This window comes from Rhea pennata, chromosome 1 (genome assembly GCF_028389875.1).
Source record: "Rhea pennata isolate bPtePen1 chromosome 1, bPtePen1.pri, whole genome shotgun sequence".
NCBI classification, from domain to species: domain Eukaryota; kingdom Metazoa; phylum Chordata; class Aves; order Rheiformes; family Rheidae; genus Rhea; species Rhea pennata.
In genome coordinates this window covers 54,260,767-54,279,997 of record NC_084663.1, presented here as the reverse complement: position 1 = coordinate 54,279,997, position 19,231 = coordinate 54,260,767, and the positions used below count along the sequence as shown (strand labels likewise).

The following is a 19,231-nucleotide window of genomic DNA, read 5'->3' as shown; positions in this document are numbered from 1 at the left end:
CTTTCCAGGGACAGAGGCGAGGCTGACTGGCCTGCAGTTTCCTGGGTCTTCCTTCTTGCCCTTTTTGAAGACTGGAGTCGCACTGGCTTTCTTCCAGTCTTCAGGCACCTCTCCAGTTCTCCATGACTTTTCAGAGATGATGGAGAGCAGCCTGGCAATAACATCCACCAGCTCCCTCAGTACTCGTGGGTACACCCCATCAGGGCCCAGGGATTTGTGAGTATCAGGTTTGCATAGATGATCTCTAACCCAATCCTCCTCAACCAAGGGAAAGTCCTCCTTTCTCCACACTTTCTCTCTTGTCTCCAGGGTGCGGGATTCCTGAGGGCTCGCCTTAGCAGTAAAGGCTGAAGCAAAGGCGGCATTCAGTAGAAACTCTGCCTTCTCTGTACCCTTCATCATCAGGGCCCTCATCCCTCTCAGCAACAGGCCCACATTTTCCCTAGTCATCCTTTTACTACTGATGTATTTGAAGCAGCCCTTCCTGTTGTCCTTAACATCCCTTGCCAGATTTAATTCCAACGGAGCCTTAGCCTTCCTCGCCGCATCCCTGCATATTCTGACAACGTTGCTATATTCCTCCCAAGCGGCCTGTCCCCTCTTCCACATTCTGTGTACTTTCTTCTTCTGTTTGAATTTGGCCAGGAGCTCCTTGCTCATCCATGCAGGTCTCCTACCCCTTTGCTGGACGACTTTCTCCTTGGGCTGCACCGCTCTTGAGCTTGGAGGAAGTCATGCTTGAATACTAGCTAGCTCTCTTGGACCCCGCTTTCTTCCAGGGCGCTAACCCATGACATTCCTCCAAGTAGGTCCCTGAAGAGGTCAAAGTCCTCTTTCCTGAAGTCCAGGGTTGTGATTCTACTAATATTGGCTTGCTTTTTCCAGGCAGGATCCTGAACTCCCATCATCTCATAGTCACTGCAGCCAAGGCCGCCCGCAAACTTCACCTTTCATCATCAAAACTAAGCAAAATGTAATCCCACTTTAGATCTTTGGGTCCTCTATTTGACTATATTATGTCTGCATAGAAATACATTACCCCTTGTCACAGAAATTTTTGCGAGTGGCCTCAAGCATGAACACGCTAACTTCTCTCAATAAGGACATCTAAATCCAACCATTGACTTTCTTAGCATAAATCAAGAAGGATGCATTACTTTGTTTCTAATAAGATGAAAGATGGTTTATTTTAGTTCTTTGGAAATTCTAGTCAGTAGTCAATAAACAGAGGACTTTATTTAGACCTGCTCTTGACAAACCAGTAATCCAAGTCTGGAAAAATCTTGAGTTTCCATCGTCTTAGACCTGTTGCTAGTGTTGCCAGGTGCTTTGTACATGTTCAGTGGTGCTGAGGCAGCCTGGAAGTCAGCTCCGTATATTGATAATGGTTGAAGTCTGTTATATTTGAAATGAGATTCCAATTTATACATCTCTTTGTAGGGTAAATAATGATATGGAAAACACATTTGTTTGAATCTTGAGACAAACGTATGTATTTGCAGAATTTTCTCAAAGAACACAACAAACATCCCTTTACTTTCAGAATGAAAAAATATTGGAGAGTTGGTAGCTTTTCATTTTATGTGAAAGGGTCTTTAGAAAATGCTTTCTGAAGGGTGCTTTTTCTGAAGAAAAGCGAAGGAATTAGATGATGTTTGTTTCAAATGTTGATACCTAGCATCTGTTTCCTGTGATAATGTTCACCCACACCTAGGAAAATGGCTTCTAGGAGAAGCATGCTATTAAGAGTTTCTCCACTGGAAGTCCACTCGTCAAGTATGATTACACGTTGAAGCCATACTGGGAAAAAACAAAACTGATAATTGTCTATATAGCTTTCAGAACAGGATTCAGCAGCCTGCAATGCCTTAGCCAAGGTCACTGAGTATTTATGGTATTCTGACCACCCTAAAAGTCACACTGAAGGCTTTAACTTAATATGAGATGACATTACTCTTCTCACTGAAGCAGCTCCACAGTTCTCTCAATTGCCGTAGAAATGGCAAGATGTGCTGCCACTGCTGCAGCAGTCTTTATGGCATTTCTAGAGTCAAATTCTCCCAGATGAACAGAGAATGACAAAAATACCGTGTTCCCCAGATCTGAATTTTTATTTGATATAAATCCTGGAAAAATATATCAGTGTAATTTTCTCTGTTTGCCATGAATGAGTAAAAAGTAACAGAATTTGGGGCAAAATATTTTGACTTTATGGTATACAATACCAAAACCACTACTTCTGATGTTAATTCTTGCCCTAAAGGAGTTGGAAAGACTTTTGTTGGAACAATCCTTGGTACATGTAAGAGTTTTGGACTACTGTTAGTGTAAGAAAAAATTCTCTGCCATCATTATTAGTCCATATCTTTTATTTCCCCAAGGAACAATGAATCAGTACAATTCTTCTTTGCAGAAGTTCAGTCTTGCAAGGCTGGACTTCAACGTTGAATCAAAGACAATTTGAACACATGCTACATAGTGGTTCATCCAAGTGAACAAATTATTGACTCAAGGAAAAATGTCTGAGAAACTACAAGTTTGAAATTTTGCTAATATTCCATTGCAAATGTCTTGTAAAGTAAGGCTCTATAGGATAACTGCAATGACAGAGTACAACCAAGACAAATTGCTGAGTTCAAACTATTGCTTTAGGACACTAGAAGACCCCGAAAAACAAACACTAGTGACTGTACCAATTGATACAGTCCAGGTTTAAGTTGTATGTAGCTGCCATACAAGGAAGGAAATAAAAGATAGAGTGTATCTTTTATACTTTCCTACAAAGCACAATGGGAGTCAGCTACTCCAGGAAGGAAAAAGCTTACTTCAAGGACAAAGAACACACAAGATGCTTGAACACACTCAACAGTATTTTTCTAGCCCTGGTGACTTAACTCCTAGAATTACAAACCCTGAATGTACAGCCACTTCAAACCTGATCTCTTCTCTTCTAGCACGGCCACAGCGCACCAGGGTTTTAACAGCTGGTCACCCTGTTCACAGTATTGCGCTGCAACTCCCATGTTGCAATGGCTGCCCTTTGCAAGAACAGTATCCTACTTTTAAGCTGACTTCCCTAACAGATGCCCAGTCGTGCAATTCCAGCACTCTTCCAAATTATGCTCATCTCTCTCATCTAAAATAAGCTACCCTTCCTCAGAAGCAGACAGCAATTGAGTCATTTAAAAGCAACAGCTTCAGATTGCTCTCTGCAGTAATCCTTTAGAGAGGAGTCAATTTCCTTGCAAAGCAGAATCTTCATATTAATGCAACAAGCTTTTTTTTGAAGCACATTTAAAGTTGATTTAATCTGGCACAGTACACAACAGATGGGCTCCACCTCTGAAATAAGAGCCCAAAACAAGAAAAGGAATGGTGACAGTAAAAAGATTGCTTATATACTTGGGCTCAAATGGAAATCAATTATTTCATCTTTTATATTTCAGGAAGCTGGTAGTGTTTTCCACTTGTTGCCAATATACAATATACCTCCTCCAAACAGGAATATGTAACCCTCTTATTTTTATTAAAAATGATTTTAAAAAAAATCATTACTATATGTTAAAATCACAAGCAGGCTAAAGAAGTGAAATCTCAGCCCCTAAAATGCATTTAAATTAGCAAGTGTTGCAAGTAAGTTTAACCTAGTGCAGTAATTCCCAATGTCTGTCTAGGAAGAAAAGCCATTTCTTTCTAGACCAAGATTTACCTTTTTTTGGAGCTGCGTTCTCGGCTTCTCTCCCTGGAGCTATGCCTGCTTCTATGGTGGCTGCGGCTCCGGCTCCGGCTGTTAGAACGAGACCTGTGACGATGGCGTTTCTCACGGGATTTGGAGCGAGTTCTTCTCTTTCGTTCCCGGGATGCTGAGCGAGACCTATGTCTGCGACGTTCTCGGGACCTAGATCTAGAAGCAGAAAAAATTTCAAATGGACACTGCATTCATCTAGCTGCTCTATCAATGTATTTTGAGTATTAAGCACTCTATGCATAAGCAGGTCTATACAGAGACTAGTCTACAGTGTTCAGAGCTATGGCATTATCTTATCACAAGCAAACACAAAGAGAGAGGAAAACAACATCAAAAATCCTACAAAGTCCTTTGCAACTAATGCAGACAATTTTACAGCTGATTTATGACTGTACCTACAGTTAGAGCACAGCCAATTCAGGTTTTAGAAAGGAATTACAAAATGAAGAAAATTTTCAATTTTGTTTGAAGTATTCCATTTATCAGTTTTAGGACTTCCCAATGCAGTGACAGTGATCGTCTGGCAGAAGTTGTGTATTGTGATGTCCTGAGAACGTAAGACTATATTCTTCTCCATAGCTACTACAGTAAGACTAGTCTAGAAGGTTCTAAACATCATAGAGGTTCATAGTCCCCCCCCCCCTCTTTTTTAATCACCTTACAATAGTATCTTCTGAGTGACTTTCAACTGTAGGTTAGGAAGAAAACTGACATTACAGAGATGGATCATCTGTCAAGACCTAAACTGGAACGTGAGACTTAAACATGAGTTTTCACAAAAAGATATTAACCACAAGCTTCTGTTTCGAACAAGAAGTAATCTTCTATGTTCCAGCCATTGTCAGAGGACAAAAAGTTGCCTTGCAGCAGCCACAGATTAGACATACATGTATAACTGACTAACGTGGTAATAAATGCTGTACAAACACCCAGAAAGATGCATGTAACAGGATGCTTTTTCAGTTAAAAAAAGCATGTAAACTAATAACGCTTGACAAATTCATGTTCCCAGCTTGTGAAAGGTTGGCTTCCATCTCTGCTGATTTATATACCTTTTGGTATGCTTGCTGTGGGATCTGGACCTGAAACAAATGGAAAAGGGTGAATCAATTTTTGTTAATAGACTCTTCATTTCAAATATTCACTAATAACAAGTTGAACTAGTTAACCCGTTATTGTATTTCTTGTTTTAGTAATAGTTTAGTAAAAAAGTTCAAGGCCTTTCATTTGATATTAACATCTTTGTAACATATTTATCAGGAAATACATTCCTGACTGTTTTTTATTTTTGAGCACACAACACTATAAAAGATCCACTCTGCTATTTTATTCCCATCTCTCCCATAAGAGAAACTTAGTCAAAATAGTCTGTACTCCCTTATTTCTGTGGAATTCACAATATCAAGTTAGCAAAAATGTCAAAGTTTACATCATTAATCTCTGAAGCCCACATGTCAAAAACTGCAGTTCAGATTCCTACCCACCCCCAAAAGCACCTAAAAGTGACTGCTTATTTGACATAAAAAGTAATTAACTTCTGTTTATCTAAAATCACACATTCAACTATTTCTAATACAGAAAATCTCTGGCATCATCTGTCAGCTCACAAAACAAGGTATATATACATCCAAAATAACGCATTTCATTTAAAGGCCATTTGTTCAGGTGTGTAGATAGACATGTAATTCTTCGTTATTTTAAAGAAAAAGTTTTCTTCAGGTTTTAAGAGTGAAACGTTAACTTCACTCTCAATCCATGACAGTTTTCAGGGAATAAAACCTACTGTGATTCTGCAGTTTTTAAAAAGTGTGTGTAACAAAATCACATTTTTTTCACGTAAAAATAGTCGTTATGCGTATGCAATTAAAGATGACATCTACCTCCTTAGTTTCTCCCTTTCTTCTCTTTCCCTCTCCTCTCTACGTTTCAGACGCTCCTGATTTCGTTTCTCTTGTTTATCAGCCACAATCCTCTAGAAACAAAAGAGTATATTTGTTAAATTGCATTACAAGATTTTTAAAATGGAGGTGCTATAAAAATAACCTAGACTGTTAATGTTCAATCCTTTCCCTGGTGTATACTTTTGTATTACTCCCTCTCTCTTCCTCAGCATATTTGACTTAATTTTTTTCCAAGAAATACAAGTTATTGCAGAAGAGCTGCAGCAAATAGATGGGTGTTATACCAAGACCTGAAAAATGTAAATTTATATTAATTAAAAGTTTCTCACAAAGGGGAAAACCAAAGTCATAAAGTCATGTCTTTAAAGTGAGACTTTCCATAATAATCCTACCATATTTTGGCCACAGGATAGAAAGGAATCAGAACTGGGAAAGTTAAGAATTTTATTAACTCCTTCAGCTATATTGTAACGTTAAAAGCAAACAAACAAACAAAAAAAAACCACCTTAATCTTAAAGGACTTGGTTGGGCTGATACCTAGTTTTGAAGCTACTTTTTCTGTATTTCGAACATGAGAGATATAATTAGAAATGATGCTTTAGCTGATGACCCCAGGTTGAACTCACTACTACTGGGGACAAGGCACGCTCAGTAGAGGGCCCTCAAATGTGGAACTCACAACTGGAGATCTGGCCAAACCCAAGTCTTGCCACCTTCTGGACATGATGCAAGAAATTCAACTCTTTGTAAAGACCTTCTTCTGAGATGTGGAATTGCCCCAGCAGCATCTTGATTAGATCTCTGAGGAGAGCTCTGAGGAAGGAGGGGATAATTATTGTTTTCTTTTTTTGTTAGCGAAGTACTTCAAAAGATTATTTTATTGATGCTTTGGGAACGTGTAATAATCATCCATGCATATTTTTTCCAAATTATGTAAATAATCAATTAACCCCTTTGTGTCAAGTTTTATTTATACTTCCTCATACAGTATCAGTAGTTTAACTGTAAGCAAGGTTTCTTGTTCAAGTAAGTGTTTGCATAATTTTACAGAGCAATGAGAGGAAACACATGACATATCATCTAAGGCATTCTAAGATTTGAACTGCAAGAGCTATATTTAGGAGCCTAAACTGCCAGTATAGTCAACAGAAAGAGTTAAGGATCAATCACAGTGACCATGTAAGACAACTGAACTATTACGAAATAAGCCAAGCTGATTTTTCAAACTCAGAGGCAGTATTTTTTTCTTTTAGGGCTTCAATCTATTTAGACATGGTCTTTAGGGATTTCTACAGTAGAATACTTAATTGAGCTTGAATCCCATAATTCACGTATAAAGCCTATAAATAGCATAAGCATCCAAGTCCATTCTCTTGAATACCAGAAGTCTAGAGTTTAATTCCAGTAATGCCTTCTTCAAGCAGATGACTTCTAATCAAGATAAATAGTGGTTTGAGAAAATATTCCATCTCAATTTCAAAAACTTCATACTAAGGAAAATATGCAACTTCCCTGTAACAATTATTTTGTCAGCCTCACTTCAACATATACACCTTTTTTCATTCTGACTTTGGACAGCTTCAGCCTTCAGTTGTTAGAATATGTTTCACCTACTGTCAGTTAAGCCTAAGAGCCCTGAACTATAAATATCTTCTTTCATTGTTGATACCTAGGAAATGAAAGTCACCTCCTAATCTTTGGATAAAATAAGCACATTGAATTTCTTTAGTCTTATCTCATACAGTAGGCTGCTTGATTTCCAAATATTTCAGTATATATTTTCTGAACCCGTTGTTTTATATAAACATCCTCTCTATGTGCTGGTACCAAAACTGAACACAACATTTCAACAACAGCCTTATTAACATTTTGTCCTAAATTAAACAACTAAAATTTGACTCCTTTAAGCCCACTATACATCCCTGTATTTCCAGGGATCTCATTACTACTTCCAGCCAATAAACTGGCTAGAGGCAATGTTCTTTTAACTACCTCCTATGACTGCTGAATTTGTTCCAGTATCACCATAATTCAGAATGGCTCCCATTTTTACAAGTGGGCCTACACTCTTTGTTCTCAAGATGCATTCCTTTGAACACTGTGTTTTAATGTACCACTGCGCAAAACAGGCCACCTTATTAAATTATCTAGATAACTCTGATATCAAATAAACATGTTGCAGATTAATGAAATACCTCAAATTAAAAAAAAAAAAAAAATCCACACAGCCAGAGAAGTATTCCATTAGGACTGCTGGGCAAATAATGAAGTACGAGCACAAAAAGATAGGAATGATTTACCCTGAGTTCCTCAAGCTTCTCTCTTATTTCAATAAACCCTAAGTGTAGTTTTCCTCCAAAGTGGTCAGCAAGTCGTCGGTCATTGTCATGAAGACCAAGATAAGCAGAGCACACTTCACAAACCCGTAGCTTCTGCTGTTGGAAGCTGGAGGCAGGCATAGAATTCCTGTATACTTCCTGGAGAAAAGATATTTTGGTAACTCTTACTCCTCAATGCACAACAATACGATAGTTACACATCTAATAGAAGTGTATTAGTTTTGATAACTGAATTCAGTATCAGCATTATTTTAGTCATACTACTCATAACCCAACTGTATCATTAAAATATCAGGCAAGTCCACTATTTTGAAGATTTGACATATGAGAAGTAGGTTGGTTTTGCAAATCAATTGGTTTTGCAAAACAAGGAAAAAGGAAGTTGAGCAATTAATCTTTACTTCAGATTGCATTACTCATGTAAAATGTCATTGTTTCTTACACTCCATGAATACACATTAACAATATATGTTAACATATTATAAAAATATTGAACCAGTTAATTCTGGATCCAGTTTAAAATAGTAGCTTTCTGATAAAGGTACTGCCATTTCAGTTATTAATTTAGTAACTTATCTGAGCAAAGTTTACCTACAGACATTCAGATGACACACACAAGAGAGCCAGCAACACCTCTGGACCCATTAAAATAACTGCAGATTTTTGGTTTTATGAATTTAGTATTAAAACAAAATACAATATGGAAAAGCTCTTGTTGAGATTTGCCATCTGAGCAAGATAAATTATGTCAAATTACGTTGACTTGCTGATACACAAGCCATGAGCATATGCATAGCAGTGGCTGGAATGATGCCCTTCACTGAAGCATTTCCAATACTGGCCACACTAGCATACCACAATCCATGAGGGGGTTGTCAGCAAGAGCCATGGGATCAAACAAGATAAATACGTCCAACAGATATGAACCCAGTCGTAGCGTCAACAAACAACTAGCCAATACAGCTGAACTAAGCATCATCACTGCAAGTGAATATCATTTTAACAGTACAGAGATGTATTTAAAGGCACATGAATGAAAAAAAATACATGGATTATTTCTAGAGCTATCATACAGACCAAACAGTGGAAAAGGACTAAAACTTTTCCTGTGCAGGATGCCACAAAGCAAACTCCTCAGTTTTAAGTAAAGTAATTAGCTAAGAAAGCGTCACCAGCTAGGATGGCTCATATTACACAGATGATGACCAATTCAGTATTGGACCATACCCTCTCTGTCCCAAGCTTTACATAATCAACTTACTTCTGCTTCTCTCTTCTTTACACGGGCCTTCTCCACTTCATCCATTACTTTTTGAGATTCTTCCACATTCCCATCAGCTCCCAGCTGTTCTACTTTGGCCAGTAGTTTCCCAATTTCTTCATTCAATTCATGAACTCTTTCGGCCTTGAAAAACAAGGAAAGGATCAACACAGGAAAGGCTTTTGAGTTAATTTTGGGAAACAAAGTCCAAAAACTTCAATCCATATCCAGGGACTACTACTATACGAAAAACCCCATAGGATACAATCAATGGGAACACGCAGAGGTTAAGATCTCCAGGTAGAAGTGAGACAAGTTACTTAATGTCAAAAAACAAAAAGAAAAGCTAAGTTGCCAAATCTATATACCAATGCCAGAGGAGGATTCTGTCCGGAAACTTGTAGCAATTATACTGTTGTCTATACCAAGAAATAGACCTACAAAATCTGTATTCATACAACTACTTCTCCTAGCATGAGCATATATTTACATGAAAGCGTTAAAACTTTTTTCAATTTTAAGAACTGATGAAAAGCACCTCAACTACTTTGTCTACCTCACAGATAAAGCCCTCACTAAAAAGCGTAAGGATTACTGATATTTTTGTGGCACAGTATCACAGATAAGCAAGTTTCTTGAAATAGAAAATACTGACAAGGTCTCTTCTCTGTATGCTCACTTCCTTGCTTTAGAGGCAGGTTTTGGTAGGATTTTAAGCAGGAACTTACTTTCCCCTCATACGTGTGAATTCTCAGGTTGGATAGCACGCCAGACTCTAAAGTTGGCTCCTTAGAAAAGCATTGCAATTTAGTCAATACATGCAGTTTTGCACAGAGTTCAGTTCAAATACACCTAAGCTAACTAAGAAGCAGTCACTTGTTACTGGAGGGGAAGAAAAAAAAAATCACCTCTGCAGCAAACATTCCCATGCACCTTGCAGTCCTTCAAAAAACTTCAGCAACTAGTTATACATGCTTACTTTAGCTGCAACTTCAGCACTGATTTCTTCCTGGGTTTCTGCTAGTCTTTTCTTAGCCACTTCTGTTCTTCTGTCACAGTCTGCAATAAACGATTGAAGGTGGTCCATTGCCTAGAACATCAATAAAAATATTTATCAATGGTAATGAAATGAGCATTTCATTAGCCTTAAAACATTTTCCTGGTTTATTAGGAGTAACTTTTCAATTAAAAAAAAATCTGTATCTTTGTAAAAGAATATTCTAATAGTGCATGATGTGTAATGCTATTATATAGTCTGGTAATTACATATTTTCTTACTAACATTTCTAAACTCATAGAGTATGCATTGTCATAGTCTACAAGTTTTTGGAGAAATTTGGATTAAATCCCCCTCCAAGTCTTCTTCTCTAGGAAGAGAGCATTTATAACATGCATTAAAATTCTAGAAATGATACTAGAGTTCAAAACTCCCAACCAATATATACAATACCGTTAGCTTCTCTGTGCTAGCATTTTAAGCTGTTAGGCACATTAACAGCCTCTCCCCCCAAATAACAAAAAACCCACACTCTTTCTCCTCTAGTAAAGAGTAACTTGCTAGCTGGGAGTTCAGAAGTTATTATTCAACCTATCAGTACTGAAACATATGACTTGTCATACCCAATAAAAAATAACTACACAGTTTTCTTCACCACATATCTGTAGAATCTTAGAGCTTCTCTTCAAAACATGTGTGATATCAGCATTTGCCTGCAGTTTGCTAACACTATCACAATATCCAAGTTTAGGATAGTTTGTTCTGTGGAACACTTAACAGATCTACCTAGAGATGCATGTTTAATACATACAATCATTATGAGCCACGTAAGTATTTGAATAACTATGTAAGGCTTTCTCTATTCCTATCTACAAAATAGCTTTCCAAAAATTTACACTCTTTATATACTGAAACCAACTTGGTTGCTCAGTTTATCCAGAAAAATATAGAATTTATGTTTTCTCTCCACCATTAGGACAAAAATACATACATCAAGTTCAAAAAAGAAATCTTGATCTTTGGATGCTATTTCATAGTCAGCCCTTAATGCCAGGTCATGCACCTTCAGACATTCTCCAAGGTCCATCCTCTGAAAAGAGACAGATGGAAAGCAGTTTAGTTTTACTGAGGTATTACTAAGAATGAAGTTAGTATCATTTTCTTTAGTTGTCAAGTAATTTAAAGCAAATTATTTCCCTTATGGGCATGAAAGGGCATTTTAATAAACAGCATAAGCAATACTAATGAAACCTGCTCCTTGGAGGTTAGCTTGGTGATCAATACAATTTAAAGTTTAACAATAACACCATCGTAACAAAAACCAAGAACAAGACATTAAATAAGAACAAGACACCCTCTCTGCAAAATCAGATGCTAATATATAACTTTGATACTTCATTGGAAGTAAAATCATTTATTAGTATTACTAAAAAACAGAATCAGCTTAATGTCATTAACTGCTGTTGGCACTGGTCACTTCACTAAGGAAAAATTCTTTCCTGACATCACAAGCACAATAAGAGAAGTTCAAATCTGATAGAAAAAAAAAATCAAATTCTCTTGTAGTTTAACAGCAGCTTTAGAAGCAAAAATAAAAAATAATTAGCATCTGTATTGTGATTTTTATAATTAAAAGATGAGCATTAAGTAAAAAACTGCAGAAGTCACCTGGTACTTAAGCCTAACGAGTGCTAAAAAAAAAAAAAAAAAAACCCAAAACAAACACCCCTCCAATACAGAAACTTGTATTTAAGTAGCTATTCAAGTCTCGAAAGTATAGTACAATAGCAAAAACTAATTCCTTTCAACTTCTTAAATTATCTGTTAGATGTTTGAACAAATTCATTTAAGCTGTTGGGTTTTTTCTTTGGCTCTTTTTTTTTTTTTAACAGAAGTTAGTGGCTTATTTAAAGCGTGAACACAGACAATTCATTGTTAAAAGCACAGAATCTTGAACTTCAACTAAAGCTTTTGCTGAACTTTAAATATTCTTCAGCTTAATAATGCCACTGCAACTCCCTGTTTTCAGAACTAGACGCTGAGCAACATACTGCCTACGTTTACTTTCCAAGTCAGCAGACACTGACTTTACTTAAACCACAACATTCTTCCAGGCAACTTTCAGAACAAGCAAAACAATATGAAAGAACATTTTAAAATTATTTTAAAATTAGGCATTTGAGCATTCTCCTAAAATTGGAAAAAGTTCATCTTTAGTAGATGATTGCACCAGTGTCAGTTATTGAAGGCTGAATTGTGAAACTCAAGATTAATCCTTTAAGTGAAACACACTAGTTCTAATTCCACAGGTGAAGCTAGTGACATATTTTTAAGAGTAACTTAAAAAAAAACGTAACTTAAACAGAATAAAAACAAAAAACAAACAAAAGGCAGTTTTTCCAGCACTATCAGTACCTTTATCCAACTTGCTAGGGGATCCCACAAACAGTCAGCCACACTGACAATACAGTAAGTCAGGCACAGTGTGTAAGAGTGGAATTGAGCAGCTAGGACATCTTACAGACCCAGGATACCATTTCAATATCCCTTAAATAACTTTAGTAATGATAATAGCTGCAATTTTGTGAGGTTGGGGAAAGGGTAGATTTTTGTTAGGTATCATCTCATCAGGATAAAGAAAATTTTGGCTTCTCTATCTTCTTTTAAAGTCCAGATCATTTCAAGTGATCTGATTTAGAATGGGGCCTTATAAATACTCACATGGCAAAAATAAGTAGATATGATAAGACAAAAGCATTAATTTTCATTAGTTTTGCTGTTAAAGAAACTGTATCATTGGAACTGAACCTTTACAGAGTCTGCACTAGTCTTGCCTTGTCTGACCCTTTGCAAGTACCTTAATAACAGTACTACCTCTAAAACACCCTACTTTAAAATTCTATTAGCAAAGTCAAATTTAGAGACACACACACACACACAAAAAAAAATTTTAGAAATCTTAAACCAAAGTTCGCACATTATTTGCAAAATCAGGCTGAAAAGCCCTTTGGCACAAGCCATGAAATGTTTGGCAAAGAATTCATCTTGGGGCGATTCATTATTGTCAAAGGTCCATGCTGGATCAGGATTGCTGAGTACCTTGAAAAATACAGATCAATTTGTATTCCAGCTCAGTTAATACAGCTGCAACTAGCTATATAGTTGTTAATATATGGAACAAGATGGAAGATACAATGAGAGACATTATTCTCAATTTTTGTACTGCCAAGTTGTGATTTGTTGCCAAGATTTGCTCTTCTCCAGAGGCTAAGGACACATATTAGCAGTCAGTCCTTTAGGACCTTTAGGATATTTGAAACAGGAGATGGCTATGACAGAGACTAATGTTCAGACATTAAGCCACTGCTGAAGGCTTAGAAAGAACGCATAAAAACTGTCTTTCACTGTTGATGCAGTGACTTTTAAACAGACACATGATACTTAAGGTGATTTACAGAGGGCTCCTGATGGGTAAAGTAAAGAAAGGTGAAATCAAAGTCCACAGGCTGTGCATAACTAAAGGTTACTGAACATCTGAAGCTATGCTTTGGGTCTTTGGAGCTTTTTGCAGCTACTGCACTTTTACTGAAGATTAAAACAAGAAACACGCGCGTATTTGGGGAATCCTTCTTAAAAGTGAAAGCTAGTACAGACGTTTAGTCTAGAAAACAGCCAATGCAAATATATGCAAAGCAAGATATTAGCAGTGCTTTTGCTGTCGCAGAGGTTTGCTTAAAAAACTAATTCCTGCTATTAGCAACTTGCCAACTACACTTTTCTGTGACTTCTAATTTCTCAGTGTTAAATAAACTGAAGTTACTTCATTCCCCAGACCTGAGATTTAGATAACTAGTCTTCTGTCCCAGGCAAACTCATATTGAAGTGATTTTGTTGGCATCACTGTCATCCCATTCACGAAAAAGAACTGAATGCATTTAGCATTAATACAGAAATACGAACTACGTAAATTTAGTTTGCCGATGATGTCTTGCTCTGCTTCAATCTCTTCACGACTCTATATGGACTGCAAAAAGAGCATAGGAAAGCCAAAGCTACTTATCACACAGAGGGCTGATGCTGAGCCAAGTGTGACACAGTAGCACACACTATCAATGCTTCTAAAAATAGCATACATCTTTGATAGGTTTTGAAAGACGACACTCTGGGCAATGTTTCTATAGAAGATTTTTTTCTAGCTAGAATGATGCCAACTACTGAAGCAGTTTGTATTTGGCAAGAGAAGTTAAGGTTTTTTATTTATTATTTTTTAACATATTTTACATGATTGGGAGAGTTACACTGCAGATTCAATACCACAGGAACCAAATCTCTCCCTTTTTCAAATTACCAAGGTAGCTATTAGCAACCAAGTGAAAACACATTTGCTATAGATACAAAGAAAGTTGCTCACAGGCAGTTCACCAAGATTCTTTTCATCAGGGAACTAATTTTTAATCTGCACTAACAATTTTGTTTCTGACAGGCTTCTAGACATGCCATAAAGCCTATCTCTTAGGCACCACAGGCTCAGAAGGGGAAGCCTGAGATGACGTACAATTTCACGATTTAAGTCCTCTGACTTCACTAACTTAATTAACTTTTGTATGACTCTGTCCAGAAAAAAAAATGCTGACCTTAAGGAAAAAAAAAAGAGGTTTAAGGCTTTAGATATTTTAAAGTCCTTACCAACCAGTGAAAATTCCATACATCTTCAGATATATATTTCTTTAAAGATACCTCCCTTATCCTCAACCCTACTCTTACTTCTCAAGACCTGAAATCCAGTCTTTCCCATTTTTAAATATAGATATTCCAATGTTTCCACAGTATTCAGATCTTATAGCCTGATTACACAGCATATTATTATTGAATTTAGATTACCATACTGAAGAATACTAAAAAGGTCTTTATCTAGTTAAGTGAAGCCCATTAAAATAGAATATAGTACAACCAATTGACTTTCCTGTGTTGATCAAAATTAAGAACACATCTGAAAAGATTCATGTGATCACTTGCTGTCAAAACAGAACACTAACATTCATCACCACTGGGCTGAAGGCTACAAATGGAGATGGCGTATGCAAGCCTAATATACTTTGATTTGCAAAGCACTGAAGCAGCTCACATGTTCAAATCAGTCCTAAATTGAAAAGCTGATACCCTCCAGCAGAATGCTTGCATTCTGTAACACTAAATAATCACGTAAGCATCTAAGTTTCAAATATGGAAATAGTTCCAGTGAGCCATTGGGGCTACTGATGAAGAACTCGGCTCCAAACTAAGTATACCTAAACGTATACTTACATTCAGGTAAATATGCGACCTATCCAAGCTCCTCTTATAGTTAAAGGAGATCTAGGTAGAACAGTCAGCCTAGACAGATTCAGCTCACCTTGAGGGGGACACACAGTGGCAGGTACACCGAACTTCTCTCTGGGCTTCCCTGTCTACATCCCCATTGGTTCCAGTGCAAGGTTAGAAAATTAGTGCACCAGCTGAAATCTAAATTTAGGACTCTTAATCTGGAGCTGAACTCCACCCCTAATAAGCTTAAAGATAAGCATGTAGTAAAGTATGGTGCTAAACCAAGGTCTCAATCAGTATGCTTCTGGTCAGCAATAGTCTTGAAGAGCTAAGTGCAACATATTCAAGAGCAATTGACAATACATGTAATTACAAGTTTGAGGTGGTAGAGCATATTTTGAAGTCTGCATGAATAAAATGCAAAGTGTGATGCTCCTCCGCCCACAAATACACAAAAACAAATACACAAAGTTCACCACTGAGTGAAAGTCAATCATGGTTTACAAGACAACATGCAATACTTGTGTAATTTTCTTTTCTATGGGGAAGCACAAGCAAGGCTAGTAAGAAAACCAGATTACTGTATAAGTGTTGAATTTTTGGGTCTCTTCAAAGATAGCTAGAAGCTTATTATAAATATTTAGGGCATTATTACTCACAACCTTACTAAAGTACCTGCTTTACCACCTTTTAATTTTCATTAGTACTCAGCTATTCATTTAGAAACATACATGAGAAGATAAAACACATTCTTATATATCTTGCCTTCCTCCAAAGAATGTGGCTTAGTAGGTTCACACTATTACAAAGGAGTTATCTGACTGCTACATACATAGTTTCAATCATATAGCTGTACATATGGATATAAATAAGTATTTTTATAATGCTGATGAAAGCAAAAACTATGGACAGAGAAACATGCCTGAATATCAGGTGTTAAGGATAAAACAGTAAGAGGAGAGTGTAAAAATCTTTAAGAAAAAAAATATTTGAAATAAGAAGTTAACTTTCTAAATGGCAAATGATTCATTGTGCTCTTTAAAGACTAACACAGCTAAGACTTACAAAGTCTTATTAATCTCTGTCACTATAAGTCTCAACCTGAAATGAATAAGCAAATGCAAATCACCCAGTTCTGGAGAATTTTCCTACGTAAACCAGCATTCAAGGGAATAACTTGAAAAAGCAAAAGCTTAAAAATGACATTTTTTCATATTTCCATGCTTTGCTTAAGAAAAAAAGCTTTTGTTGAGAGGTATGGTCAAGAGCAGGTTCTGAAGAGACAGTATTTTACAACCTTAAATAGAGTCATTTCTGTGATTTTACCAATTACTTCACTATGTGCTTCACACAAAATTCACAACGTATTTCAAGTACAAAGATATTGAAGAAGCATAATTCGTTTGAAAATTACAGTTTAATGATCCCCAAAAGGTTATAATTTCTTTTTACCTTTGTTTTAAATTTGTTTCAAATCTCTGTCTTTAGGACACACTATTCCAACTACGTCTTCCAAAGAGCCTCTCATTTCCATTGCTCTCAAAATCAGATTACAAAGGAAGAAAACTATACTCTCACCGTCTCTCCCAACAAATGACTCAAAAGCATCTCCTGCAAGCATTGAGACACCTCTGACTGCTAATCTACAAAACCAGAAAACTAGCTGCACAAGAACATGTACCTGAATAAAACGGAATACTTAAAAAAAAAAAAAGTTAACAAAATCTGATTTAAATAGGTAACAACTCATTAACAGACAGCTAGACGAGTTTACTTAGAAAACTAGAAGAAAATAACACTGATGCAGAACTAATTGCTCTGGTTGCAACAGCAGCCAGCAGACAAGAAATGATTTAACTTGAAAATAGCGATCACTTACAGCTTTACGGCCTAAAGCACGTCAAATATTTCTGGTTCTCTTAAGAACAACTTTATGCTAACAAACTACTTTGATGAAGAAAGACCGAGAGGAACACAAAAGAAAGCTGGAATATTAGGAAGCTGTGCACTATTCCTGATCCAGACATGGAAATTTGAGCAAAACTAAGAACTTGGATGTTTACTTATTTGTATGAATGTTTTTTCCCTGTTTTCTCCTAAAGTTAACCAAAAGATAAACCCAACCAAAGCAACATGAGGAAAACAACTGCTGTTAAGTCTTACTGAAAAATCCAGAAATACTAAAAGACTCCACGCAGTATTTTAAAAGTAAACAAACACATTCTATCTAAATGGAGACTAGATAATACATGCAGAAATCTTGACTACAGAGAGAAACTCTTTAATCTTCTATTCTAAGAAAAGTATACATGCATAACTTTTGCCAATACATGCTGCAGTCGGGGGAACATGATTTCAGTATCAAAGGAAATCAGCATGCTTTTCCTCAACTCAGCTTTTGGGTATTTGGCCATTAAGGAAAAGAACATAACTAAATTAACAGAGCCTGCTCATGTGAGTCATTTTGTTTGTCTTACATACCTAAGAACGTCTTTCCTGAGTGCTTTTGAAAGAGCAGACAGACACGGGTAGCATAAAAGTATTTTGCTGATGGGAAGAGTAACATACTATCCACAAGAAGGCAGATTACCTCGTTAAGCTTAAAGAATCCGCAACTCTTGTCCAGTACATTACTGATAATCTAAAGAGACTTAACCTTACAAAACACCTCAAGAGAACTATTTTTTCAGAAGTACAAGATTCTGGATTTGTATTCATAAAGAAGTCAATCTCTAACACCTACAAGTCTTGAGGTGCCATAATTTTCCCAACAATACTCCATTTTCCTATCACTACTTTTAACACCCTCTTTGGGGGTCCTGCTCAATGCCTTTGTATGTTACTATAGTATATAGAGTTACATCTCATATGTCCCTTCAAGCTAGAGGCAGGAATAAGCTTCATGAGGAGCTTCGTTAGACAAGCAAAAGACTAAGTAACATAACAGATGGTATAAAAACACTTTCTTCTTCCCCTTTCTACATTTTGTTTGGACAGTGAAACAGAATTATTCAAAAAAAGTTATATGTGCAATGATACACAATACATAGTTACATAACAAAACGTGTAAGATGCATTATCTTCAGTGTGAATTATCTACAGTAACTGTGTACATCAAAAATACCACATGAACCTCAAAAAGCCCAATTTTTAGGATGAGAGAGAAATCTTTGCTATGTGAAGGAAAAAGGTAAAACATCTTTAAGAAGTAGGAAAAGCTATTTACAAAGCCAAGAGTACAAGGAAAGAGAAGCTCAACAAGTGAGTCTTTTCTACTCTATTACCTTTGTCATTACAATGCGCGCTAAATTCTCCTGTTCAGCTCTATTTGTTTTGCCTCTTTCTGTTATGTTTACCTATTAGTTACATCTACTTCTGTAGGGACTCTCTAGAGGAGAGACAGATGGACTGTACTTGTTGGTCTGTCAAGTGCCAAAATCATGAAAAGAAATGAAACAGGATGTGTGCGCGCATGCAGGTACATGTTGAAGCCCTCTGTTCCACCAAGATTTTAAGATGATTTAAAAACCACAGCTGCATGAGAAGTGTATTAGAGGACAGAAGTTACTAAGTCCACTTATTTCAGGTTTTCATTTTCCAAGTGAATTTCATCATTCTATATATCATTTAAAGGCTTCAGTCAGGTTGGCCCTTTGAAAGTGTAAGGCACAGGGAATCAG

General features: G+C 36.6%; 1 protein-coding gene across 11 annotated transcripts in view; it reads right to left on the bottom strand.

The window, feature by feature from the left end:
- LUC7L2 (LUC7 like 2, pre-mRNA splicing factor) overlaps positions 1 to 19,231 on the bottom strand; it is a 52,616-nt gene that overhangs the window by 21,567 nt on the left and 11,818 nt on the right. For 10 of the 11 annotated variants that reach the window (XM_062586855.1, XM_062586886.1, XM_062586863.1 and 7 more), the window contains exons 3-9: positions 11,239 to 11,337; positions 10,230 to 10,340; positions 9,251 to 9,394; positions 7,951 to 8,127; positions 5,629 to 5,720; positions 4,801 to 4,830; positions 3,710 to 3,904 (exon numbers count right to left, since the gene is read on the bottom strand). In XM_062586855.1, the coding sequence (XP_062442839.1) occupies positions 3,710 to 3,904; positions 4,801 to 4,830; positions 5,629 to 5,720; positions 7,951 to 8,127; positions 9,251 to 9,394; positions 10,230 to 10,340; positions 11,239 to 11,337 (848 nt within the window). Of the gene's footprint in view, positions 1 to 3,709; positions 3,905 to 4,800; positions 4,831 to 5,628; positions 5,721 to 7,950; positions 8,128 to 9,250; positions 9,395 to 10,229; positions 10,341 to 11,238; positions 11,338 to 15,639; positions 15,708 to 19,231 lie in introns of those variants that run through there. The other variant, XM_062586933.1, reaches the window with a different exon arrangement.